Source organism: Myxine glutinosa, chromosome 6, assembly GCF_964187855.1.
Source record: "Myxine glutinosa chromosome 6, kmMyxGlut1.1, whole genome shotgun sequence".
NCBI lineage: Eukaryota > Metazoa > Chordata > Myxini > Myxiniformes > Myxinidae > Myxine > Myxine glutinosa.
The window spans coordinates 128,655,457-128,682,840 of record NC_136266.1 but is presented as its reverse complement, the minus strand read 5'-3'; the positions used below and the strand labels follow the sequence as shown (position 1 = coordinate 128,682,840).

General features: G+C 44.5%; 1 protein-coding gene across 3 annotated transcripts in view; it reads right to left on the bottom strand.

Annotated features, from left to right (window-relative positions):
* Positions 1-27,384, bottom strand: part of LOC137430284 (huntingtin-interacting protein 1-related protein) — a 122,217-nt gene that overhangs the window by 57,413 nt on the left and 37,420 nt on the right. For all 3 annotated transcript variants that reach the window (XM_068121054.2, XM_068121055.2, XM_078780530.1), the window contains exons 13-16: positions 21,448-21,520; positions 8,654-8,831; positions 8,316-8,404; positions 2,600-2,716 (exon numbers count right to left, since the gene is read on the bottom strand). In XM_068121054.2, the coding sequence (XP_067977155.1) occupies positions 2,600-2,716; positions 8,316-8,404; positions 8,654-8,831; positions 21,448-21,520 (457 nt within the window). The remainder of the gene's footprint in view (positions 1-2,599; positions 2,717-8,315; positions 8,405-8,653; positions 8,832-21,447; positions 21,521-27,384) is intronic.

Here is a 27,384-nt window from a genome sequence, read left to right as displayed (position 1 = left end):
TGCTCAGTCTTTTTCCACCAGCGCACACGAGCCAGGAAAATGCGACCGCCCACGACCAAGCCCAGAACGAGAGAGTGATGAATTCTGCGACCGCCCGCCACACAGCCAGTACCAGAGAGAGGGAGGAGGGACGCACCCCCCTTTTTCCCTCGCTGTCACACTCGACCAATCCCGATGTCACATCACATCATCCCATCTCCATGGCCAATCATCCCCTATGGGGCAAGGCCTCATGGCCTGCTTGACGCCGAATGACGAAGCTCGGGTTGTGGCCTGTCAATTACGGTCCTTCGAGGCGGAGTCCAGCCGTCCTCCGGGAACGTTTGGCTGGGCAGGGTGTACTTGCCTGTCGTAATGTCCGGGCACTGTCAGCGATTATGGTTGTTGTAATGGCGGCACTTTTAAATGAAATAAAAAGGGAGGGAATATCACAGGTGGCCAATTACACACTGGGGGTTATTAATCTTACGCTCTAGAACTAATTAACACAAAAGCCACGCCCCTTATGGCGACATGCAAACACTCTTACCCTGCCAGGTTCCCTACTTATGTACATCGAGGGTCCACTTCTTCGCGTCACACGGTCCATGCGAAACCATACATTCCTATCTCCACTACTGTATTTCATCCCTACCCCCACAAACGTAACAATATGTAAAGAAGCAATGTTTCGAGTTTGAACATGGACCATTATATTATGGCCGAATTGAAGTTAATTTGTCATCACCTCCTTTAGACCAAACATGATCGTGGAATCGCACTCTCTGACTTCCACAGGCTAGAAGCTCGGTTGTCTACTTATTAAATCTCCTTTCCGACACTTGAAGGATGAAACTTCCTGGCTCCAGTTGTGCCTATCATTCAAATCTTTGAAGGTAATGACTTTCTGACAGGATGTGGCATGCCTCAAATCTATTCACAATAATTCTGCTCTTCACAGGATCAGCATCATCTTGTATAGATGTGTTACAATGTTCTCGAAGTATAACATGATGCCCTTCCCATGTTCAAACTCATTGCAGAGCATAGGTGTTGCTGAATTAGTCTCTCGGCTGAGAATACACTGCGAGATTTGCCATTGTTTTTCCTAGCAGCAGCCAGGGCAGGAATTGGAAAATTGGCCAAGGTGCCAACACACAATAGCCTACACTTGTGAAAGACATCATGGGATATTTAACACATACTGAAGACTAGAACGGCACTCGGTAGAGCGCATACCTCCGCCAGGATGAACAGTTTGTTTTGTATCTCGATGATAGGCCGGATCTGGATTCGGACCTGAACCAAAATCGAATCGGCTTGTTCTCGTCACCTAAGAAACTCGTCCAACAAGTTTAGTCATAACTCGTCCATAACGTTTTAAAATATCATGTTATATAATCGCTCTTCGCCCGATCTCTCAATGGTGAAGAATCACTTAAAAAGTAAACAAGTAAAGTCTCGTAAAGTAAAGTAAACAAGTAAAGTAAAGTAAAGTAAAGTCAAAAAGTAAAGTCTCGTATCCGAATCCATATTCAGATCTTCACCAAAATCGAATCGATTCGTCCATGTCACACACCCAACCAGTTCACCAAGTTTCGTCCAAATCCATCCATAACTTTTTGAGATATCGTGCTATGTATCGGTTTTAGCCCCATCACTCAATGGTGAAGCCATGGTGAATGGTGAATGGTGAAGAGAACAGGTGAAATGGTCAAACCCTGGTGTTGGGCTAGCGGCTAGGGTGCCGGCTTAGGATCCTAGGATCCTGGGTTCGAATCCCGGTCGATCGCTGAATTAACGTCAGGGGGGTTGACTCAGCCTGTCATCCTTCCGAGGTCGGCTAATTGAGTACCAGCTCACTGGTAATTCCCTGTTTGTCGTTAAAGGCGGCAAAAAGGGTTGGCGTCAGGAAGGGCATCTGGCCGTAAAACATTGCTTCAAAAAGGGGACCGAAAAACAACAACAACCACGGCTCCCGAAAAAGGCCAACCCCCGCTTTGCGGGGAAAAATGGCCTCTAAAGGTGGGTTTTTTTTTTTTTTTTACTCAATGGTGAAGAAGCACTTGAAAAATTAAATAATTCTCATATCCGAATCCATATTGAGATCTTCACCAAAACCGAACTGATTAGTCCTTGTCACACACAACCTCTCCACCAAGTTTTGTCCGAATCCGTCCACAACTTTGAGATATTCTTCTATGTATCGTTTTTGGCCCTATCTCCCAATGGTGAAGAAGCACTTTAAAAATTCTACTAGCCGGATCGAAATCTGGATCTCCACCAAAATCTAATCATTTCGTCCTTGTCACATAGACTACCTCTCTGCCAAATTTCGTTTGAATCCATCCACAACTTTTTGAGATATCCTGTTCACAAACAAACAGACAGACAAACAGGCAGGGGTGAAAATATAACCTCCATCCACCTTCGATGGCAGAGGTAAACATCATACTCATTGATGCAACACCCACCCTCTGAAGCACCAGAAACCAGGATGACGGTTTATAGTTGGTGCAGAACTCAAACAGGAACTTGACAACTAAAAGGCGAGTACACCTTGTCCCACATTCTCCCTTACACATGCATAATTAAAAGGTGTCCCTTAGAAGGAGCTCACCTGCTGCCGTACTTGGCTGTATGCCTGATCAGAAGCTTGCTCCTGTTCTTTCTGTTGGCATTTATTCTGTTCCCTTTCCTTCTGAATCTCGCTCAGATGCTTCGACACTTCTGCACTCTGAAAGATAGGGGTCAAATTCAAAAACGCAACATTGTATTTACACTGTATTGTGTATTTACACTGTATTATACTGTTACATACACGTCAGGTGGGTCGACGACAACCGTTGACTACATGCTGGTGCGTAGGCGAGATAGGGGGCACCTCCGGGACACAAAGGTGATCCCGGGGGAGGAGGCTGTTTCACAGCACCACTTGGTTGTCTGCGACATAAGGGTGAAAGGTGCGAGGAGAGCTCGGCGGGTGAAGTACCAACCGAGAACGAAGGTGTGGAGGTTGAAAGAGGTGAAAGTGAGGGAGGCATTAAAAGAGAGGCTGAGTATGGTAGAGGATGATGTGGTTGAGCTTGAAAGTGGTTGGATGTCAATGAAAGATAGTCTGTTGAGAGCCGTTGGTTAGGTATGTGGATGGACAAAAGGACCACCGAGGCACTCGGAAACATGGTGGTGGGAGGATGAAGTTGGAAAGAAGATTGACGAGAAGAGGAAGAGGTTCAAGGAGTGGCAGAAGGCGAAGGGTACGGGAGCAGAAAAGGCAGAGCATGAAAGTTATAAGGCAGCCAAGAAGGCTGCAAAGAAAGAGGTAGCAAAGGCGCAGGAGGCATGTAGGAAAATGTTCGGAGAACGCTTGGATTTGGAAGAGGGTCAGAGAGCGGTATTCAGGATTGCAAAGCAGATAGCGAAAGAGAGGTGTGATGTGATGGGGGTGAGTTGCTTGAAGGATGAAGTGGGACAAATCGTTGTGGACCCAGATGGAATTAAAGGAAGATGGAAGAGATATATGGAAATGCTGTTGAATGCAGAGAATGAATGGGATGGCAACATAGAGAATAACCCGCTTTAGGACCGGCAGAGAAGATAACCGAGAAGGAAGTTGAGGAAGCGATAAAAGCAATGAAGAGTGGAAAAGCAGGAGAGCCGACGGGAGTTGTGGGAGATATGTTGAAGGCAGCAGGAAGTTGGGGTGTGAAGAGAATGACAGAGATCTGCAATCTGGTGGTGAAAGAAGGCCGCATTCCAGTGGATTGGGAACTGAGTACCCTCATCCCCCTATACAAGGGGAAAGGTGACCCTCTGGACTGTAGCTCGTATCGAGCGATAAAGTTATTGGAGCATGGAATGAAGGTATTGGAACGGGTGTTGGAGAGGAGGATAAGGAAGAAAGTGAAGATTGACGAAATGCAGTTTAGATTTATGCCAGGAAGAGGAACGACAGACGCGCTTTTTATTGTGAGGCAGTTGCAGGAGAAGTACATGGAGAAGAGGAAGAAGTTGTTTCTTGGGTTTGTTGATCTGGAGAAAGCATTCGATAGGGTTCCACGTGAAGTAGTGACATGGGCATTGAGGAAGTTAGGAGTGGAGGAATGGTTGATCAGAGTCGTGATGGCAATGTACAAAGAGCGCGCACAGCTGTAAGGACAAAGGGCGGGAACAGTGGTGAGTTTTAGGTGAAGGTGGGAGTGCATCAGGGGTCGGTACTAAGTCCACTACTATTTGTAGTTGTGATGGAGGTGATGGCTCGGAACGTAAAGGAGGGTTTACCGTGGGAGTTGTTGTGTGCAGATGATCTGGTGTTGATTGCAGAAAGTATGGATGTACTGAAGGAGAAGATGAACAAGTGGAAGGAATGTATGGAGCCAAAAGGTCTGAAGGTGAATATCGGAAAAACGAAGGTGATGGCAAGTGGTAAAGCATGTGGTGAGGTGGAAAGAACTGGGAAGTGGCCGTGTGCTGTGTGCAAGAAGGGTGTCGGAGTGAATTCCATTCAATGTACAATGTGCGCTGAGTGGGTTCATCAAAAATGTAGTAGTTTGAGAGGGTCATTAACCAGTGTGACAGCTACATTCAAGTGTAAGATGTGAACAGATGGAGCTGCAGATGGAGGAAATGTTGAGTTGGATCTTGGAGACGGCGTGAAGCTGGAAGGTGTGAAAACATTTTGTTACCGAGGAGACATGCTGAATGGAGAAGGTGGATCAGACTCAGCAACGGTTGCTGGAGTGAGATGTGCATGGAAGAAGTTTCTGGAACTGAGTGGCGTGCTTACGAGGAGGGGAGTGTCGTCAAAGCTGAAGGGAAAGGTGTATGCTGCATGTGTGAGAAGTGTTATGATTTATGGGAGTGAGACATGGGTAATGAACGTAGAGCAGCAACGAAAGCTGGAAAGGGTGGAAATGCGAATGGTTCGGTGGATGTGTGGAGTATCGTTGAGAGAGAGGAAGACAAATGATGAATTGCGGAAGCTGATGGGAATAGAGCCTGTGATTGATGCTGTGAAGAGGAACAGTTTGAGATGGTTTGGTCATGTGTTGAGGAAGGATGAAAGTGACTGGTTGAGAAGAGTGATGGAAATGAATGTAGAAGGAAGTAGAGGACGGCGAAGACCGAGAAAGACTTGGTTAAAGATGGTCGAAGAAGAAATGCAGGCAAGGGGGTTAACAAGGGGAGATGCAGAAAATAGGGCAAAATGGAGAAGATTGTCATGGGGACCACAAGGCTAACCCCCGCTCTTGCAGGGAAAATGGCCTTAAAGTGCCTGTTGTATTATACTGTAATGTAGCACAACATATTATACTCTAAGTAGACCATTTTAGCTCTTACATGAGCCTCGATCTTGCATACAAAAAGAAAAGAAAATACACCAATGTCTTTTTTTTTTTTTTTGCATTCTATTGTGTTCAGTTGTGTATTGGGCTGATAGGATAGCCGGGAGGTGTACGCACCCGTCTCGCCTGGGTTTTAATCTCGCCCCAGATATAAACTGTCATTCTGGTGTTTTGCAGGCAGGACGAGGCAACAGTGTGTGTTGTCCCTCAGATGGACGTTATAGTTTCGTCTGCTGGCAATAGTTGGTGGATGTTGAAGATCCCACGGTGTCCTTCACGAAGAGTAGGTGTGCTATCGCCAACACCTTGGCTAAGTTCCAAATGTGGCTAAGTGAGACTTTAAAAAGAGGCCTATTCAAGATTTATTGACTATGAATTGTCAGTATTCCAATTGCATGGTTGAAACTGCAGAACTTTTGGAACAAGGAAAGTAACGAGCAAAACGACTTCTCACTATATGGGTTCTGGGGCCATATCCCCAAAGTGTAAATCTTGACTTCGTAAAAATGTAATGTAAATAAAAATGAACTTTTATTTTGGATATAAAATAAAATGAAATTCCAACACAAGGACTGCGATGCCAGGGCATTTAAAATTATGCAAATTAAACTCAACGTCTTTCTTTGTAAGATAATGCGGAGTGCCATGTCTTCCTTCAGGCCTGGACTCCGAGCAGTTAAAAAAAAAAACTATTTCCACGCTTTGGGGATCATGCAAAATCGCAGCAAAACAAACGGTTTGTTTTCGATAAAATAACATGACACTCGTTGGCTAAATAATGAACTCACCTTTGGGAATAGTTTACAGTATTTTCATTTTTATTTGCAAGAATTTTTAGTGAAACTTTAATTATGCGTATTCGTGTTCTTAAACTTTAAATAAATTTCCTTATGAATCAAGAACCTCAAGGAACCTATTCCCCTTTTCAAAATGAACCATTGCCCCGACAATTGCGAATTCGACATTCGTGACATTTTTCAGGAATGTATCCCCTGCCAATGTCAGGATCTTACTGCAAACAAATGATTTTAACACATTTCGTTTATTTGCATTGATAACATTCTAGTCTCTGTACTTGCCACACTTTTCTCATCCCCACTCCTCCCCCCCCCCCCCCAAGTGAAACTGAGTCGAGAGCCTGACGGATGTATTTAATGTGGTCGTGGTGCAGCACAGGCATGATGGGCCAAATGGCCTCCTGCGTCAAAGTTCCTTGTTAAGATTTATTGGACTTGCATCAAAGTGGTCACAAACTTCACCGCAACCAACAGACTATCAGATTTTGTATTTTTGTGCAACAGAATCACGTCTTTACTTCATGCAACGTAAAGAAGACACTTAGGTTTTTTCCCATGAAGTTCATAGCATCAAACGGCAATGAAAATCCAACAGTGGAAGCTATTTCCATACTTACCAACATAGACAGACGTTTTCCTGCCTGGCGGACATCTGATCACGGTAACGCGCTGGCAAGCTTTTGCACCCAGCTAACTTCTATAAAAATACCTCATAAAAAACGACCATGTGAGTATTTCACATAATCATGGTCACAAAGCATTAGCATTGCACCGTATCCAGATGACATGGGTTAAGAAACGAATCAGCATGTCAGAACAGCACCTCAATTCCCTATAATCGTGGCAAGCTTTTTTGACGACGGAAATGGAAACCTCCATATGGGTCGTCACAAAAAAAGGATTTCCATACTACACGGAAGGAGTTTCACCCATGCAATTGGTAAGAATAATCTACATAAGGCCCTATTCAAATCACCAAATACAAATTGACCAGCAATCGATTTAGTCTACTATATTATTGATTCGGTGGCAACGTTTGGGAAGCTTTACTTTTATGCTTGAACTAATAGTGGGGCAACTTAGCATAACAATTGTGCATTTTGTGAGGAAAGCACCACATTTGGCACACTAGTAGACTATCATATTATGAAAAGATCTGGATATTGGGCCATCTCAGATTCAGAGATTTGATTTTTGCAAGATTTCGATTCGATTGGGATTGAAGAGAACACCTTCTTCGTCTTCTGTACAGTGAAGTTGCCAGCCCTGAATTCTCTTGCGACATCTGGGTGCTTCATTGGGAGTGCAACCATGTCCCTCAGGTGAACAGGGACCCACCTGGCATAGTGTGTGTGGTCTAAGGCATGGAACCAGTTCCGTCAGGGCATCAAGGTACATCGTGAATGAAGCCTGCCGCAGAGAACGCACGTAGACCAGTACCAACATCTCTAGTTCCAGCACAGTTGCCCAGTACTGAAAGTTGGGAATGTCTTCTCCTCTCTGGTGACACCAGTCTTCGAACTCAGGCAGGTCTTCTGCATCATCAGCATATGTCATACAGTGGCGTTCATACGCACGGTGTTGCAGGATGTGCAGTGCCGCTGCAGTGATTTGATGAGCTCTTCTTGTGCGGGTGATGTGGGCAGCTCGCAGGAAGGAGTCGGCCGTCCCTGGCGTTGCAATCTCAGCTTGCAAATCTGCAAAATCTGCAAATCTTGCAAAAATCAAATCTCTGAATCCGAGATGGCCCAATATCTAGATCTTTTCATAATATGATAGTCTACTAGTGTGCCAAATTTGGTGCTTTCCTCACAAAATGCACAATTGTTATGCTATATTTAGCTTAGCTGCCTATATAAGTATTTTACCTGAATGAGCCGGTTATCCCACTTTGCCAATTGGACAAACTATTCCCAAATAAAAACAAATTGGTTCGACAGTACAAAACGGCACACCTAAGGCACTTCCTCACAAAAGTAGATGAACGGGCAAGTGACATCATCAATGCACCACGTTGGGAGACAGTATGCTGCATACATTCATAGCTTATAAAAAAAGTATAGATTTCACTGAACAATCCTCATCCAAGCTTGTTGTATGTAGTCAATTTGATTTTACATACAAATTGCTTATTTACGTACTACATGAGGAAAGTCACAGCACGCTGAAATGGCATGACAATATCGCCACCGACCTTTCGCAATAGCTCTGCATGTGTCTTGACCAGCTCTGTATGCTTCTCTTTCATCTTCCCATACCGCTGTTCACTTGCCTGCACCTTCTCTGTAGGCATGTGAGGGCACGCAGGATGACATGGCTGGTTTAGAATGCAGGCAAGCATTTACTCTGCTATACATTGCCCGAGGAAGCTCCGATACAATTACGACAAATTAATCATGACGTAGTACAACAAAGTAGTAAATAGCAGCTAAATAGGCTCACAAAATGTCAGGCTTCAAAAAACATGAAAATAGCCACTCAAAACGCAAGTTAGCTCTGCTTTTTGAGTCGGCATTAATTTCTGGCTCATACTCTCAGCTTCAGTGAACCCTTGCTGTGCTTGTTCGGCTTGCTGCAGGCGCAGCCCATCTAATTCAGCCCGCAGGGCGAGGGCGTCGGCCTGCACATGCTCCCGACGGCTGCGATCGCTGTCCAACTCGGCCTCAAGCTCACGCACTCTCTCCCGAAGACTTTTCACCGCTTTATGGGCCTATTTGTTGGTACAAAAAGCATAAACAAATAAACACAATTGTGCAATCGATGCAAAACATCATTAATTAAGCATCGTACAGTAAAGTCTGAAATTCTGAGGGTGCCACAGATGTCTGTCATAAAGAAATCCTACAATAACAACTGTGCGTCTATTTGTTGACACCCTAGGGCAATGACAATTTACAGTTAAGGCACAAACTTAAGATTTCCTGCTTTGAGTGGAACTTCAAAATAGAATACAAAGGTATTTCTGAAACCAAACACACATCATAGCAAACAATGACAGGTACTAAAATTTGTAAAAATGCTGTACGACCTGGAGGTAATCTACACAATCACTCTAGCATGTTTGTTTCATAGGGCAAGGTAAGGCTGATCAACCAAGACTCTCCATTAATAGCACCACATGCACTGCCTGCTTTTCAAAATAAAAACAAAAGAAACATCACTGGTCACCCCCGGAGCTTGCGATCATAAAAGGAGAGCTTTCATGTTGTGTGTGACATGACAAAAAAAAACAACAACATATTTGACTGATCTACTCGCTTCTTCTTTCATATGCAGCACAAGAATGTGGGGTAACATCATTGACTGAAGGTGCGGCTGCGTCGCTGATGCAGTGCCCTCTGCCAGTTCGGGCAGGAATTTGGAATTTGGCCATTGTACCGGCAATAGCTCACCTACTCTTCAAGAAGGACACAATGGGAACCTTAAAGTCCACCAACTACTGCTGGCAGACGGGACACCCATTTAACATCCAACCGATGTATGGCACACATATTGATAAATCACCCTGCCTGTGAAACACCACTGTGACAGCTTATAGCTGGGTCGGAATTATGAGCCTAAGCTAGACAGATTAGAGGTGAATGTGCGTACCTCGAAGCCTGCCAGCCCTACCTTTATTTATCTATATATATATATATATATATATATATATATATATATATATATATATATATATATATATATATATATATATATATATATATATATATATTGTTGCGGATATGAGGATTGTATTTTTTTGATTGTGTTGTATTGTATTGGAAATTGTTATGAATTATTGCTTGAGTCTGGCCCCTCCTGCCTCCAGTGTTGTGTAAAGGTCAAAGGGCGTCCCGGTAGTTAATTCCATAAAGCATCCATTGAAGGACACTATAATACCCTTGTTCAGTAGTTTATATCCTTATTATGTGTTTTAGGGTAAGGCCTTGTCTTCCATTAAAATGACACTCCATTGCACCAAGTGAAATAGATAGATTCCCTTCATTCCCATTCCCAAAAACCTCCATTTCCCCTTTCGTCAATTGCCATTCGCATTGCCAACTACAATTGCCGCCATTGGCCACGAGGCAGGGTCGGGGAAGAAAGGCGTGCCCACCCGTCGTCATCAAGGGCGGAGCCAGAGGGTCGCGCGACCAACCATGGCCAAGGTGAGCACACCGACGGGCGTGTCCTAAAGGCCGGCGGCTTAATCGCCAGAGGCGCTATAAAGGCGCGCGCGCAAGAAGTTGCAAAAAGGGTCCAAGAGAGAGCTGAGTTGTGAGGTCCAAGGCTGAGCTGGGTTGTGAGGTCCAAGAGAGAGAGGAGGGAGATCATCCAGCAGCGATTCTTGTCCAAGAGAAGAGATCATCCAGCAGCGATTCTTGTTCAAAGGAGATCATCCAGGGAAGCACAAAGCCTGCTATTCGTCGCCTTGCTCGCCAGCAGCAGCGTCCACAGCAGCAACAACACTCAACAGCAGCAACACCACTCAACAGCAGCAACAACACTCAACAGCCGCTTGGGGCCTGGACGGCGGTTTTGAGCAGGGCCGCGAAGGAACGGCGGCTGCCCAACGCGCCGATCGTGCTGCCGGACCCGTTGGACCTCCCTCTCCTTCCAGCCAATCCACTCTGCAATTCCCCGTGTGAGTCCGTTTCTGTTTGTTCTGTCCTGGGTAGTTAATTAAGTTTGTATAAGCTAGTAATTTTCACTGTGTCACCTGCTTTTTCATGTCCCCTGTAAATAACCGTGACTGCTCCTTTTTGCTTGTGTGTGTAAATAATAAATCCCGTTACTCTTCTGTACGTCTTCTTCTTCCTCTTTACATTCGGTCGCTTTAGAGTTTTCCCTCATTGAATATCTGTGGCGCGATACGGCCAACGTTCGAGTGAATTGGGTGAATCGGGGAAACTGTTAGGTCGCGGTGCCTCCGCTCGGCAAACCAACATCCTTAACCGCGGACCGTAACAATATATATATATATATATATATATATATATATATATATATATATATATATATATATATATAGTTGCGGTTTTGGAATAAAAGTTAATTCCCCCTCGTAGGTAGATGCACCACAACATGAAGCCTCGCGATAGTTCAGTTATTTCTTAGTAAATGTAAGCGTAGTCCTTTCCTGTGTTTAGTAGGCCAGTGAGCTTCGGTGTTCTTTTGGCGCTTTGCTTTGGTGTTTTTGGTTTGGCGCTGAAATGCCATGCGGCAGGCCTGAACAAGTCTACCGAGGCCGAAGGGAGGTGCGGCAGGAGGAGTGGTCGGTAAGCACGAGCCGCCAATCATGGCTCGAGGGGAGTGGCTAACCACGACGACCAGTGGCGGGGTTTGGAACATTCGAGTCGGGCCGGGGCGGGGCCATATAACCTTGCTCCGAGCTCCCCCACCTCAGATGGGTTGAGAAAGAGTTGAGTTCCGAGTTGAGATGAGTCGCGCAGCTCATGAGATGAGATGAGAAGGAGTTGAGTTGGCAGTTGAGTCCTCAGCAGTTGACTAAGAGAAGTTCTCGGTCAGAGTCGTGTGCAAGTTACAGTTCCCTGTGAGACGATTTACAGTTCCCCGTGAGAGTGGGTTGGGTTGAGCTTGAGAATGCAAGTGGAGCTGCAGGACGAACGAATTGAATTGCCGATTGTACACGAACTTTCCCTGTGCCCTTCACTCTGCGCTGTATTAATCGCGCGCTCGAGAGGACGACCCGCGCCGGGCCACAGACGCGCGATTTCCTCCTGCCTGCCTTCACCTGTGTACGTGCCGCGAACATCGGAGAGCCACGTCGGGCGAGCTGCCCCGGAGCGACCGACGGCAAAGCGCGTTTGGCGCGCGAACATTCTTCTTCCATCTCCCCATGTGCGTGAGTGGGCCCTGTGTCTGGGCTTTAGTTAAATTGGTTAAGCTTCTGCTCTGTGTCCCCTTTCCTTCATCATGATCATTGTAAATAATAATAAATTGTGTTATTCCTTTGATTTGACCGTTCTTGTCCCTTCCATCCATTGGCTTCGCATGGTATGAATAAAACCGCTCGAATCGGGTTCCAATAAAAGTAACAGCACGAGTCACGTGATACGCATACCGCTAGGGGCGTACTCGATTAAGCGTGGCTTGTGCGAGGCTCGATCCCCGCTTTCGTGGCAGCGTGGGTTAAAGGTACGTGCGAATTTCCTTTTTCACGTTTGCCCGGAAGTGGCGATTCGGCTGGCGGACCCGAAGACCCAGAGGGAAAAAGGGGTTTAATCCCCCCTTTGTAACGGGAACGGGCTTCGGGAGATCCGCAACAATATATATATATATAAATATACAGTCATGTGAAAAAGTAAGTACACCCCATGTAAAGTTTTGACTTTTTCAACATATTTCAACATACAGCTATTTGATCTTCATTTCAACAATATTGATAGATAAAGGTGATATAATATAATAAATATCATGAAACATTTACATTTTGTAGTCCATTGTATAATTTAAATAAACATAAATGCAAATTTCGCATGTGGAAAAAGTAAGTACACCCCGACATTTATCACTACTTCAAATACTTAAAATTAGAATCAGGTGCACCAGCTCAGGTGCAAATGATTAGAACATCGTTAGAGAGGATCTTGGAGGAACCAGTCTTATTTAAACCTCAGACATTTCGTTTGGTTTGCACTATGTTGTTGAAGTGTGCGGCGTCACCATGCCTCGATCAAAAGAGCTATCTGAGGCCTTCAGAAATAAGGTTATAGATGCCTACGAGTCTGGGAAGGGATTTAAAAAGATCTCCAAACAATTTGAAATCAATCATTCGACTGTCCGGAAGATCATCTACAAGTGGAGAAGATTCCAAACAACTGCCAACTTTTTCAGGCCAGACCACCCCAGCAAGTTCAGCCTGAGAGCAGACCGCAAGATGCTGAAAGAAGTCTCTAAGAACCCCAGAATGTCATTATGGGACCTCCAGGTAGCTCTTGCCACTGTTGATGTCAAAGTGCACAAGTCTACCATTAGAAAGAGGCTGCCCAAATTTGATCTACATGGGAGGTGTGCCAGGAGGAAACCTTTGCTGTCCAGAAAGAACATCAGGGCAAGACTAAAGTTTGCCAATGAACACCGAGGCAAAGACCAGCACTTCTGGAACTATGTGCTCTGAACAGATGAGTCAAAGGTGGAGCTATTTGGCCACAGTACCAGAAGACATGTTTGGCGAAAACGAAAGACAGCATTTGACCACAAGAACCTGATACCAACTGTAAAGCATGGTTGTGGAAATATTATGGTTTGGGGCAGCTTTGCTGCATCAGGGCCAGGGCAGCTCACCATCATAGAATCCACTATGAATTCTTAATTGTACCAGAGGGTGCTTGAGGATAATGTGAGGCCATCTGTCGGAAAGTTGAAGCTCAACTGAAGGTGGACCTTGCAACATGACAATGACCCTAAACATACCAGTAAATCCACCAAGGAATGGCTGAAAAGAAAGAAATGGAGGGTTCTGGAATGGCCAAGTCAAAGCCCGGATCTAAATCCCATCGAGATGTTGTGGGGGGATTTGAAACGAGCTGTGCATGCAAGAAACCCTTCAAACATTGCACAGCTGAAAGAATTCTGCATGGAGGAGTGGGCAAACATTTCTCCCAGTCAATGTCAGAGACTGGTAGACAGTTATAAGAAACGCCTACTTGAGGTTGTTTCTGCCAAAGGGGGAATACCACCTATTAGAGCCAAAGGTGTACTTACTTTTTCCACATGCGAAATTTGCATTTATGTTTATTTAAATTATACAATGGACTACAAAATGTAAATGTTTCATGATATTTGTTATATTATATCACCTTTATCTATCAATATTGTTGAAATGAACATCAAATAGCTGCAGTCATACCCCGTTTTACGCCATTTCGACCTACGTCAAATCCGACTTTACGCCACTCTTCTAGAGTAAATTTCAGTTCAGCGAACGTCATTATTTGCGACTTTACGTCACTCCTACGGACATGAAAAAAATTAAACAATTTAAACAATTGGATGTTTTAACGATCGTTGATCGTTGTTTTAACGTTGATGTTTTAATGATCGAAACAATTTAAAATACAATAAAAAGCACATTAAAAATATTTTAAAATGTACGTACAGTATACGTACGCGTAGCTGCTGGTTCTCATTCAAAACAAGGGCGACGCCATATGCATTTTGTCCTGTGCTGCGGTCGCGTGCTTGCTTTGCCTTTCGCTGGTATTTTTGTGATTATTCCTTTACTGTGTAAAACAACCAACATAACGTGGCAACGGCAAAACACGACGATGCCGGCTCGGATGTACAGTATACGTTTGTATATATACAGACTTGGCATTTAATGTGGAATTTTTTTTTTTCTTGACTTTGGTTTACTTTCTGAACTCAGTATATCAATCTGGTTAGTTTCTTTTACGCTTCGGTGATTTCTTTGTTAAAAGAACCATGTCAATGATTGTCTGTTGCAGCAAGAAGTCAATAACAGGATTATATCACAGGTGGCGTGACAAAATGTACGGACAGGTACATTTGACGATTGGCTTCACAATCGGGTATATAAGGGTTGTTGCGTTCTGTATTAGTGGAAAACAACTGCTGCACGTCTACAAAAGTTATTGCCGCTTCCCCTGGAGATGGTCCGTCAACTCGACAATGCTGTTTGTCATTTAGTGGTGGCTTTACGAAATTCCGGCATGACACAGCGTGCTATTGCTCGGCAGTATGGCATCACTCAAGGTCAGGTGTCAAAGATCCTGAAACGAAATGCTCAGAGGGGTGTCCCTACTCCAATACCGAGGTCAGGACGTCCCCGCAGAACCACAAGGAGGGATGATCGCCAGCTGCTCCGGTTAGTCCGCAATGGCCGTACCAAGTCAGCTAATCGGCTTAGGGCTGAGTGGCAGCAACTGACAAATGTGCCTGTATCCAGAAGGCTAGTCAACCAACGACTGGTTCAAGCAGGCTATCGTGCCAGGCATCCGCTGAGAAAGCCACGTCTGACCAGAAAACACTGCCAGCGCCGATTGCAGTGGGCCAGAGAGCACCGTCAATGGCAGCCAGGACACTGGAATCACGTGATCTTCAGTGACAAGTCTAGATTTCTGGTCTATCGTCAATATGGCCGTGTCCGAGTGCGCAGACAAGTGCATGAAGCCTACAACGAAGATTGTATCGTGCCAAGAGTCCAAGCTGGAGGTGGTGGGGTGACTGTTTGGGCTGCTTTTCATGCAGGGGGAAAAACTGACCTGGTTGTTCTGAATGGAAACCTGAACCAGTTCAAGCACAGGGTCATTCTGGAAGAAACATTGCTTCCATTTGTTCGTGCAGCCTTTCGAGGAAACTTTGTCTTCCAAGATGACAATGCACGGCCTCATCATGCTCGCATGATCCAACACTTTCTTGCTGACCGTGGTGTAGAGCATATGGAGTGGCCTGCCATGTCCCCGGATATGAATCCGATAGAGAACTTGTGGGCAGAATTAACGCGTCAAATCGACAACTTGGACCAGCAGCCTGCCTCTGTGCGTGAATTGCAGCAGGCTATTGTAATTGCATGGCAAGCGATTCCTGTCCAAACCTTGGCAAATCTCGTGAACAGCATGCCTCAACGTGTACGTGCTCTCCTGAATGCTCGTGGGGGTTACACGAAGTACTGAACTGTAATTTTACTGTCCGTAATCCCAGTCGTAATTTAACTTTTGTTTTTGTTTAAAAATTTTTTTGTCTAATGTGCAAAATAAAGAGATACTTCTGGAAAACGCACAGAAGTTTAACACAGTACTGTCCGTGAATCGAGTTCGATATCAGTTTACATCACTTTCAAGGATCAATTTATTTGCTTCGAAATGTCAAATGTGGTTTTTGTATCTTTTAAAGGTCACATTAACAAAATCTAGAATAATTTCAACATAATTCCAATGAACTTTTGGTTTAAGTCATCTTGAAAAGTAAGTTCACCCCCACAAAAAAAAATTCCATATTAAATGCCAAGTCTGTATATATAGGCAGGACCCAGTACCTCCAATGACGGGGGCTCATAGTGCAAGAGGACTGGGGGGTGATAGTGGGAGATAGTGTCCGATGTAGAGGGATGGTAGCTCTACCATCCCTCACGTTGGGGCAAAGGAGCAGTATATTTATGGGGTTTGGCAGTGTGAACTAGCCGAGGGCGGGCTAGAACATTGTGAGGGATTTAGAAGGAGGACAATAGGAGATCGAGATTTACGTAGAGACATTGATACAGGTAGAGGGGACGTAGTCAGATTAGAAGGATGTTAATGACAAGGGAAGTGCTTAGTATAAGCGAAGACAGGGAAAGCACAAGTATTAGAGGGAAGTAGTTCATTAGATGATGCTGTGTGTGTGTAATTGTGGGTGCCTCTTGGGCTTGGTGAAATGAGGCATTGGTCGAGAATGGTTGTGTGTGTGAGAATCTGGTTATCGTTGAACTTGGTGAAATGAGGCAATGGTCTGGGATGACCGGAGAAAGTGTATGAGTGGTGTATTGAGGACATGTTCAGGCTGTTCCCCTTCCTGTTCAGGCTGGAGTTCCCCAAGGCAGTGTTCTGGGCCCTGTGCTTCTTCTGGTCTTTATCAATGATCTCTCCGACTCTCTGGAAAATCCTCTCTATCTCTTTGCTGATGACTCCACTCTCTGCCGCTCCATTCCTCTTCCCTCAGATCGGCAGTCTGCAGCCCCCTCACTCTCTGAAGACCTGGACAAAATCACAGACTGGTCAAACAAGTGGAACATGTCTTTCAATCCTGATAAATCTCACACTCTTACTATGTCTCTCCGAAAAGATCGACTGGACAACCCTCCCATCGACTTTCTCAACAATCCTCTCCAAGAAGTTCTGTCGCTCAAGCTTTTGGGTCTCACTATCTGCCATGATCTTTCTTGGGAAAACCACATTTCCAAGCTGGCCTCCAAAGCCAGTCGCCGACTGGGCATCCTCCGTCGTGCGAAGTCCTTCCTCGGCACACCTGAGCTCCTCACCACATACAAGGCTTTCATCCGCAGCTCATTGGAATACTGTTCTCCCCTCTGGGCCGGTGCTTCTGCCTCACACCTAGCTCGTCTTTACGCTGTTGAAACCAAAGCTTTCAGAATCATTGGAATCTCCCGTGATGAAGCTATCTCCGAGGGCCTTTCACTCACTCACCGCAGACAGGTAGGTGGTCTTTCTGTCTTCTACCGACTCCTCTCCGGCCTTGCTCCCCCAGCTCTCTCTGTGCTTTGTCCCCCAAATATTCCTACAGGTCGCACAAGATCTGCCAGCAACCCTCTGATGGTTAAACTGCCGAAATCTCGGCTCTCTGCTCACCTTCACTCTTTCATTCCTCTTTTCTCCCGCCTCTGGAACAAACTCCCACACTCCCTTCAATTCCACTCCTCCTTCCAGGTCTTTAAAACAGCTGTTCACCACCATCTCTTATCTTTCCCCATCCAAAACCTTGATCTTTTCTACCCCCACTAATTCACCCCAGATCCACCTTGTTTGAAATTCCAACTTCTTTCCTGGAAGTCCCGGCAGTGTCCATATGTTTTATACCTCTCCCACCCCCCCCCCCCCCTTCTCATGCCCCCCCCCAAAGCCCTCTCCCTCCCACAGATCTCTCGATGTCCCTGCTCTCAGATGTTGTGTTTGTGTTCCTCCCCCTCTCGCCCCATCTTGTCTACCGCTCCCCATGTTATATGTTTTATGTGTCGGTTTGTCTTTCTGTGTGATTAATGTTAGCTCTTTCACGAGCCTCGATCTTGTATACAAAAAAAAAAAAAAAAAAGTTTAATGGTGTTGGGTGATTGACTTGCATGGGGTGCAAATGGATAAATGGAGAGAATACTTGGTGTGTGGGAATAAATGGTGTGTGGAGTGAGTAGTGTGGATTGAGTGGTGTGGAGTGCATGGTGTGAAGGAGTGGATGGGGGAGGATGGACCCCTTCACGAATACCCGGGGAGGGTAGTTTAAAGTTAGGTAGAGGTTGTAGGTAAATTGTTTGGAAATTGACATCTGTGGTGCAGGGAGTAGCAAGTTGTTGCTTTGAGGGGTGCATGAGTGAGTGGAATGGCTGGGCGTGTGGGCTTAATTAGTGAGTATGGTTAAATGGGCACTCCGCCACTGGTAGTCTTTCGGCCAGGTGAGGCTGCAGGTCGGCTCTGGGAGCCAGGTAGCGCTCAGTGTAGAGTTCAGTGGGGCCCGAGGATCCTAAGAGAGGCCCCGGGTAGCCCAATGCCAGAGAGGGCATCAGATGGGTGAGATTGCCAGGGGGACCTTCCTCGAGTTAGGGTAGTTGAAGGAGCTAGACAAGCTCGGGTGGCGACTTCAGTGGCGGAGGTGCACAGGTAAGTAGGACCTGCTGGTAGAGCCACACGACCCAGCCCCAAAATTGTGCGAAGGCACAGATAGAAAAAAGGGGGGAGTGAGACCCCAAATTTGGTAGGGCACCACAGGGTGGGTCAATGGGAATTGGTTTTTAGAACCACATAGTGTAAAGAGGCCAATTGATTGGCAGGGCAAGACCCCGGGTAGTTAAAAAAGTTAATGTCAATTAGAAGGATAGTTAAGATGAAATCTCTTCGCACCATCCACATCCACTCACCAAGGTGACAGGACTCCACACCAGGTTTTGCAGATGATTTGGAATGAAAGACTCGTCATGACGTGGGTGAGAAATTGTGTTTATTCCATCTCTTCGTTCTTGGGAGGGATTGGAAACGAATTTGGCATAAAGGGGGATAGAAGAGACAAGACGGTAAAGACGGAATTTGTAAAGTGTAAATACGGGGAGGGGCAAGGGTAGTGTAGGTTGACATGGGGGGTGACGAACGGCTCGGGACAAGCTTTCTCCGCTCGCTCTCCCGCGCCCCTCATGTTGCATTACCTTGTTTTGACGTGTACCCTTGCGCTCTTTCCCCCACTAACCTCTGCTTTGTCTTTCCTCCCCACCATGGACCCATATCCTTTGTTGAGGGGAGTGTGCAGGAACCCTGAGCTGTGCGGCTGCACTTTTGTAGTAGATATACCAAGTAGATACCCTTGATGCATATCCTTGTAAAGAACCGATCGACGTGTGCATGTGCACATGTGCATGGATTTGCAAATGCCTGCCTGTACGTCGTCATTTCTGCGTATATCGCATCGTCCAAAAATAAAGAAGCAAGCAACTTCGGCTGCTCGAGGAAAGACGGGGCACGCCTACGACTCGGAGGCGAGCGTCGATCCCCGGGGCGGCCGGGTTCACGGAACCCTGAGCTCGTTCGTTCGTCACAGACGACACGACATGACATGACCACCGGTGAAACTGCTCGGACACGTTGGGTAAAGCACGCCATGGTGAAGCAGGCCGCGGAGCCACTCGACACACAAGCCAGCTCACGGTCGACACGTCCGTGCCGGTCACCCCGTTTGAGGAGAAGACCCGACCGATAGAAAACAACGGAGGGACTCCCGACGGGGAGCGGCAAAGATTCAGGGCGAAGCCGCAGCCTCCTCCAGTTATTTACTCTAGTTTTACGAATTACGGTGTTTGTCTTCATTTTAAGGCATTTTTAAGACATTACGCCCGGTTTACGTCAAAAACCGAGTTACGTCACGGCTTATGGAACCAATTAATGACGTAGGCCGGGGTATTACTGTATGTTGAAATATGTTGAAAAGTCAAAAAGTAAGTACACCCCATGTAAAGTTTTCACGTGACTGTATATATATATACATATACTGTGTTGATTTGTACATTTTCTCTTAATGTCCTTTTAACTCAGAAAAAAGTGAATAATGTTTGTTCATATTAATGCAAGCTTAATTAATGGTGTATATGTACAAGATCCATCATGAGTTCCAGAAGAAGAGTTTTTCCATTATTATTTAAAATTAGGAAGAAAAAAAATGCATGGTAATTAAAATTTTAACTATCATTTGTGGACATATACATATAACCTTCATGAATAAATGAATTCATGAAGAAATAATACCATGGGGATTGTCTGTGTTCTTATCCATTTAAATGCTGAACATCAACCAAGGAAGCAGCACGTACCATTTTTATTGTTTGGTATGAGTCGACTGGGGTTCAAACCGCCAACCTCCGAAACGTCTCGAACCATTACACCACCGAGTCTGGGATTTATGTATTGGGTTTTACCACCCATGACATAAATGTAGGGGCATTGTGAGGGTTGGCAGTGACCGTGGCCAAATTTTAACCTTTGCCCCTTTGTTAGTTCCACGAAGCATCTTGAGGATCGGAACAGTGCCAAACCCCAAGTCCTCAAACTCCAGCCCCCAGCTCCAAGTCCTCACCCTCCCCCATGTCCCAAGCCTAAGGCTAATGCATGACTCCCCTCCCCACTCCAAGTCTTCAAAACCCCTCCCACAACTCCCCAACCCCCAGCCCAAAGCCTCAAACCCCCACTCCCAACTTTGTCCCATATTCGGTTTCATCCCCTCACCCCAACCCGAATAAGGAGTCAATCCCCTCCCCACTTCAAGCTAACAAAACCACTTCCCACCTCAACTCCTCAAATCCCACCCCCCACCAAAAGTCCTTAACACTACACTCCCCAAAGCCTCGACCTCCACCTACCAACACATCATTGCTCTTCTCCCTCCAAACCCCAACTCTGTCCTGCCCACCACACCCTCCTCCTGCTCGTAAAAGCAAATGGGCATTCCCACACAGTATTTAACACTTACCCCTCCCACATCACGTCATCACCAACTTCAAAGAAACCACGACCGAAACAGCTCCTACATGTCATAGGTCATCACGGTCGCCTGTCCAACTCAATCATGTGAGGTATGCGAAAACCCCGTTGAATTGCAACTCTCAAGTGACCACAAGCAGGTTAATTGTGGCAATAAACCACCCAAAACCAATTATAATCTTCCTGATGCATATATACACATCGCTAAAAATAAATAATGATGAATGTTTTCTTTCGCAATGTCATAAAATTCCCAGAAGTCCACAGAACAGAATAATGACAGGAGATTTATGGTCTCTGGTGGAGTCTTCTAAGAAAAAATAGCATCCCATAAGCTCATTCAATTCATAGGGAAGCAGCAAATAAAATGGTTAAAAATGAGTTATTCCATCTGGAGGTATAAATAAATAAATAAATAAAATCCAACAGTTCATTCAGCATGCAAATTATACGAAACACCACGCACTTAACTAGCCAGTGTAACTACATCTCCAGTACTTCAAAGTGAAATATTAAACTTAAAGGCATTACTTAAAATGATTGCTTTCCACCATTAATAACCTAAATGATACATTTTGCCAAATTACTGCAAATCACACCAACATTGCTAACTGTAATCCCTCAAAAGTCACCCACTTCGCTCTTGAGAGACTGCAGTTCAGCACGCAATGCCCTGATCTCCTGACGTAAGGTCTCTATCAGCAGATCTCTGGTATGTAGGAATGGAGCAAAATATAATGAGAAACACAGATGTAGGAAGAACATTATGCAATATACATTTTTATTGAAATTCAAGATACAGGTAAAGATTCATTCTGACCCACTCCGTACCTAAAACACTTAAAAATATGGTTGAAACGCATGAAATGCATTTCATTAAATCAGGGACACCAAGAGTAAAATCATTGAGGAAGATCTTTCTTCTTTATCCTTCCGTAAGCCACAGAGGGGTATGAAATCAAGAGGAAACTGTCTCTTGGGGATGGGGGGGGGGGGGGGGTGTGGTATTCCTGATTTGGAAAAAAAATATTTGGAGTAAGGCAAGGTGAAGGAAAGGGCATGTGTGAAACATACATGAAAGAAAGTGGAAAGGGCAAGGGGGCATATTCAAAATTTTCTGCCCTTTTTGTTTTGCACATTTAATAACTAGAAGGTCCCCAAAACTATAGACAACCAGAATGGAACAATTTCAAAAAGGGTGAAATTCCCCTGCAGCAACCTGTTTTTCATCCATGAGTGACATCAACAGATGCTGGTGAAGTGAAAATGAGAGTGGAAACATGAAGCTGTGTTTATCTTAGAATGAAATAAAATGTAAAAAATAAATAAACCAGTATCTCATTGATGGAAAGTCCTGTCGTCAAACCAACCTGTAATCTATCTATAATTCCAGTAATCTCTGTGTGTGTGTGTGTGTGTGTGTGTGTGTGTGTGTGTGTATGTGTGTATGTCTGTGTGTTTGTCTGTGACCGCTGTTTCTCGACAACCACGGGTCCGATATACTTGAAACTTGCCAGGTATATTGCTGGGGACCCGAGGATGTGCCTTTTCAAGGTTTCATATTAATCGGACAAGTAGTTACCGAGCTATGTCCAAAAAACGATTCAACCAATCAGAGAGCAGCGAGTTATCACGTGTGCCGAACGTGGCGAACAGACTCTGCCTCGGACGGCACATTTGAGAGCGTATTCATTTATTTCACGTTGGCAAACTATGTTGCCGCTATGTTGGCGTTAAACTATGTTTTAAAACTAATTAAAACTAATTTGCGATTCTTTCGCTTTCCTGCGCGTTTGTGCACGCTATGGCGATTTCTTTACCAAACTCCGCAAGCCGTTCGCTTTGGACCAAACCATTTCATGTAAATAGAGGGGGGGGATTGTCACCGTACTCGCAAGCCGTTCACTTTGGACCAAACCATTTCATGTAAATAGAGGGGGGGGATATAATTTTAGATATAGATATAGTACGGGCATGCCCTAGTATATATAATTATAATATATATAATTATAATATATATGAATGAATGAATCGTTTTATGAATGATGAATGAATTTCATGATGAATGAATGATGAATGAATATGAATTTTATGAATGAAATGAAATGAATGATCGTTTTAAGGCCATTTCCCCGCTAGAGCGGGGGTTAGCCTTGCGGGCCCCATGACAATCATGGTTCCCTGTTTGAGGCAATGTTTTTATGGCCGGATGCCCTTCCTGACGCCAACCCTTGGTCACGCTCTTACGATGCGCAGGGATACAGTGCACCTATTCTAAATCGGGGTACACACCGTGATCATTCATCCCAGCAAGCTGGTACTCAATTTGCCGACCTCGGAAGGATGACAGGCTGAGTCAACCCCCCTGGCGTTAATTGAGCGATCGACCGGGATTCGAACCCAGGATCCTAGGATCCCAAGCCGGCACCCTAACCGCTAAGCCAACACCAGGCTAATTACGTGGTATTATAATGAATTCTAATATATATAATTATAATATATATAATTATAATATATATAAATAATATATATATATATATAATCAACGACATGACAGCGTGACGAGCGCTGTCCCGATCTCCTGTGGACCGAGATCCTAGACCAAAGCGCCACCTCCGTCCCACGCCCGGCCACTCTGTCAAAGACAGAGATTTATTCTTTGGTCCCCATTGGCTAAACATCAAGCAGAACCGCCAATCTAGATTTCGGGCTTATTTGCCCTCATCTGGATGGCATACTGCAAAAAATCTAACCAAATATTGGTTTATAAATAAATTGGTGTTTAAATAAATAATATATGTATTATATATTATAAAAATTATACATATATATATATATATTATATATATATAAACAATATAAAATATATATAATATCTTTGTACACACAGTCAAAGCCAATAGAAAAGCTACAATACAAAACAAAACAGAACAAAATAAAATAAAACAGGACCAAACAGTAGCACAAGGGCTGAATGGCTTTCTTCTGCATCGATATTCCTTGATATCCCCTTGTAATAGAACAAAACAGCTAGAACAGAGTGGAACGTGGGGAAACACCTCAACAGCAAGGTTGAGGGGTATAACATATGGACAATTGAAGAAAGAATGGGTGAGGAGAAGAATGAGAGAGTGAGAATGAGAATGAGAATGAGAATATGAGAGAAAGAGAGAAAGAGAGAAAGAGAGAAAGAGAGAAAGAGAGAAAGAGAGAAAGAGAGAAAGAGAGAAAGAGAGAAAGAGAGGAAGAGAGGAAGAGAGAAAGAGAGAAAGAGAGGAAGAGAGGAAGAGAGGAAGAGAGAAAGAGAGAAAGAGACAGAGACAGAGACAGAGACACAGAGAGAGAGAGAGAGAGAGAGAGAGAGAGAGAGAGAGAGGGAGAGAGAGAGATTAAAGGGTAGGGGAGGAAAGGGGAGAAAGACGCAGTCGGTGAACAAGTCCGACACAGCTCAAGTACAGGAAAGGGGCTCAAATAAAACATGATGGGAAGACTGGGGATGAATGAGAAGACTGGGGATGAAACAGGAACGGAAGAAATAAACAGAATGGAGGGTGCAGGGAGAGGCAAGAAACAATAACATGGAAAGTAAGGGCTGGGCTGTGGGGGGGTGTGGGGGGGGAGGGTTAATGGAACTAGAGAAGATCATGTTGAATATGGTTAGAGGGTGACTACAGAATGATAAAGTTGGTTCCACAGACAGGAGAAAAGAAGAACAAATGAGTGGAGATGAGCGAGCCTGGAGTTTCGGAGTTTCACTAAATATGAAATATGGGTTAGTGGCAGAATGCATGCGTTCCTGAGAACCATCAGGTGACCAAGAAGACAGAGCGAAGACCAGAAATGAAGCAGAAGACAGAAAGACCTATTTACTATGCTGAAGCAATAGGGTCAGAGAAGAGAATCAGCTTAATCACAGGAGATTTCGATTTAGAGGGCCTTAGACTCCATAACACCAAAAGATGAAAAAGATGCGAGGAAGGAGCACCTCCACAAAGGGGAAAGGAGTACTCCATCAAGTTGCAGATGAAGGCCTAGTCAGTGCTATTATTCCCATGGTCAGCAGATGGAAGTTTCAGTCTCTCGAATGTTTCGGCCTCACCATCAGTCATGCCCTCTCCTGGATTGACCAAACAACAAAGCTTGCCTAAAAAGCCAGCCAAAGACTGGGCATCCTCTATCATTACCTTTTTATTATCAGAACTACTCTTGGCCTACCAAGCCTTTACCCATATCTCCATAGATTCCGTGGTATTATCTTTCATGGATTCTGTGGCATCTAAAGTTCTCAATATTATTGGAATATCCCACTGTGAGGCCAAAGCACAAGGTTCGTTTCCTTCACATTGCAGGCAGGTCAGTAGCCTCTCTGTTTTTCCCACCTCTCCTCTGGTTTAGCTCCCCTGGTTTCACTCCCCTCACAACCATCCAACACTCCCCAACAACTCCAACAAGCCTGCATTCTCCCCATTCCTGGTTAAACTTCCAAAAGCCAGGCTGACTGGACTTCTCAACTCTATTGTTCCTCACTTCTTGAATCTGTGGAACTGCCCACCTGAAACTGATCTATCCCATTATTTCCTCCAGAGCTTTAAGTAGGTGGTGCACCACCGTCTCGTACTATCTCCAATCCCTATACACAATGTTTTTCTTCTGCCATTCATCCTCTTAGCCGAAACCACATACTTGCAGATTTCTGTGTTTTCACTTTCTCTATCTGTCTCTTTTCCTGTTTATTAATTGACATTGATTATTATGTCAAACCGTTACCCCATTGCTCCTGTGTGAGTTCATACAATCAGTCACTCTGCTTTTCCATGAGCCTCATTATTTCAAATAAATAAATAAATAAACAAGACGACGTCATGCGGAGCATGATACTTGCAAAATCCGCCCCCCCCACCCACCTCACCCCCCCCCAAAAAAAATTCCATTGATACAGCAAATTGTCCATTTCATGAAGATTAAAATTGACAATCTTGATCAAAGCTCGGGTCAATAGGAAGAAAAGTGACGATTTTTCAGATGAAAAATGATGATTTTGGAAGGTTGACCTTGAGTTGACCTTTGACCTTTTAACCTCAAAAATAGTTAGTTTTCCTATTTAGTGATTCAATGTGCAAATGCTGTTCAAATTTCCAGTCAATCGGATGAAAATTGAGGACTTTAGATATTCAGCCTATGTTGACCTCAAAAATACTTGGTGGTTGAATTCAGTGACCAGACAATGCAGGCCCTCTTCAAATTTCAAGTCAATTGGATGAAAATTGAGGATTTTAGAAATGTGGCCCATGTTGACCTTTTGGCCTATGTTGACCTCAAATATACTTGGTGGTTGAATTCAGTGACCAGATATGCAAGTCCTCTTCAAATTTCAAGTCATTCGGATGAAAATTGAGGATTTTAGCAATTTGGCCTATGTTCACCTTTTGGCCAATGTTGACCTCAAAAATAATTGGTGGTTGAATTCAGTGACCAGATATACAAGTCCTCTTCAAATTTCAGGTCAATCGGATGAAAATTGAGGATTTTAGAAATTTAGCAAAGTTGGTGACCTTTGGCCTATGTTGACCTTTTGACCCAAAAACAATAGGCTTCTTGCTTTTGACCAACTCTACCATTTGGTGAAGTTTCGTGAAGATCAGTTGAAAATTGTGACCTGTAGGCCAGTGACAAACAAACAAACAGACAGACAGACAAATGAAAAATCGGTCAGAGACCGAGGACTTGCCGGAATGTACTTTTTTATCGGCCATTTTGGACAAATATGGCGGCCAAACCACGTGACCGATGACATCATCATTACCATATTTTATTCCCCATGGAGAGTTCTTTACAATGAGCCATGTCTCAATTTTTTCTATACAGCACTTTCGGAGATGTAGAGGTGCAAAGTTTTTCGGTTTTTCCAAGATGGCGGCCAAACCACGTGACCGATGACATCATCATCGACATATTTTATTCCCCATGGAGAGTTCTTTACAATGAGCCATGTCTCAATTTTTTCTTTTCAGCACTTTCGGAGATATAGAGGTGCAACGTTTTTCGGTTTTTCCAAGATGGCGGCCAAACCACATGACCTATGACGTCATCAATTTGGCACAGTCTATTCCAGGGCAAGACAAATACGTGTGCAAAGATCGACGATTCTACGTGCAACGGTGTAGACGTAGTGCGGCAAACAGACAGACAAACGAACAGATCAACATACTTGCCGGAATCTTTTCCGGCAAGTAACAAACAAACAAGAAGACATCATGCGGAGCACGATACTTGCAAAATCCGCTCCCACCCCCAAGAAAAAAAATTCCATTGATACAGCAAATTGTCCATTTCATCAAGTTTAAAATTGACAATCTTAATCAAAGCTCGGGTCAACAGGAAGAAAAATGACGATTTTTCAGTTGAAAAATGATGATTTTGGAAGGTTGACCTTGAGTTGACCTTTGACCTTTTGACCTCAAAAATAGTTTGTTTCCCTATTTAGTGACTCAATGTGCAAATGCTGTTCAATTTTCAAGTCAATTCGATGAAAATTTAGGATTTTAGAAATTTGGCCTATGTTGACCTTTTGGC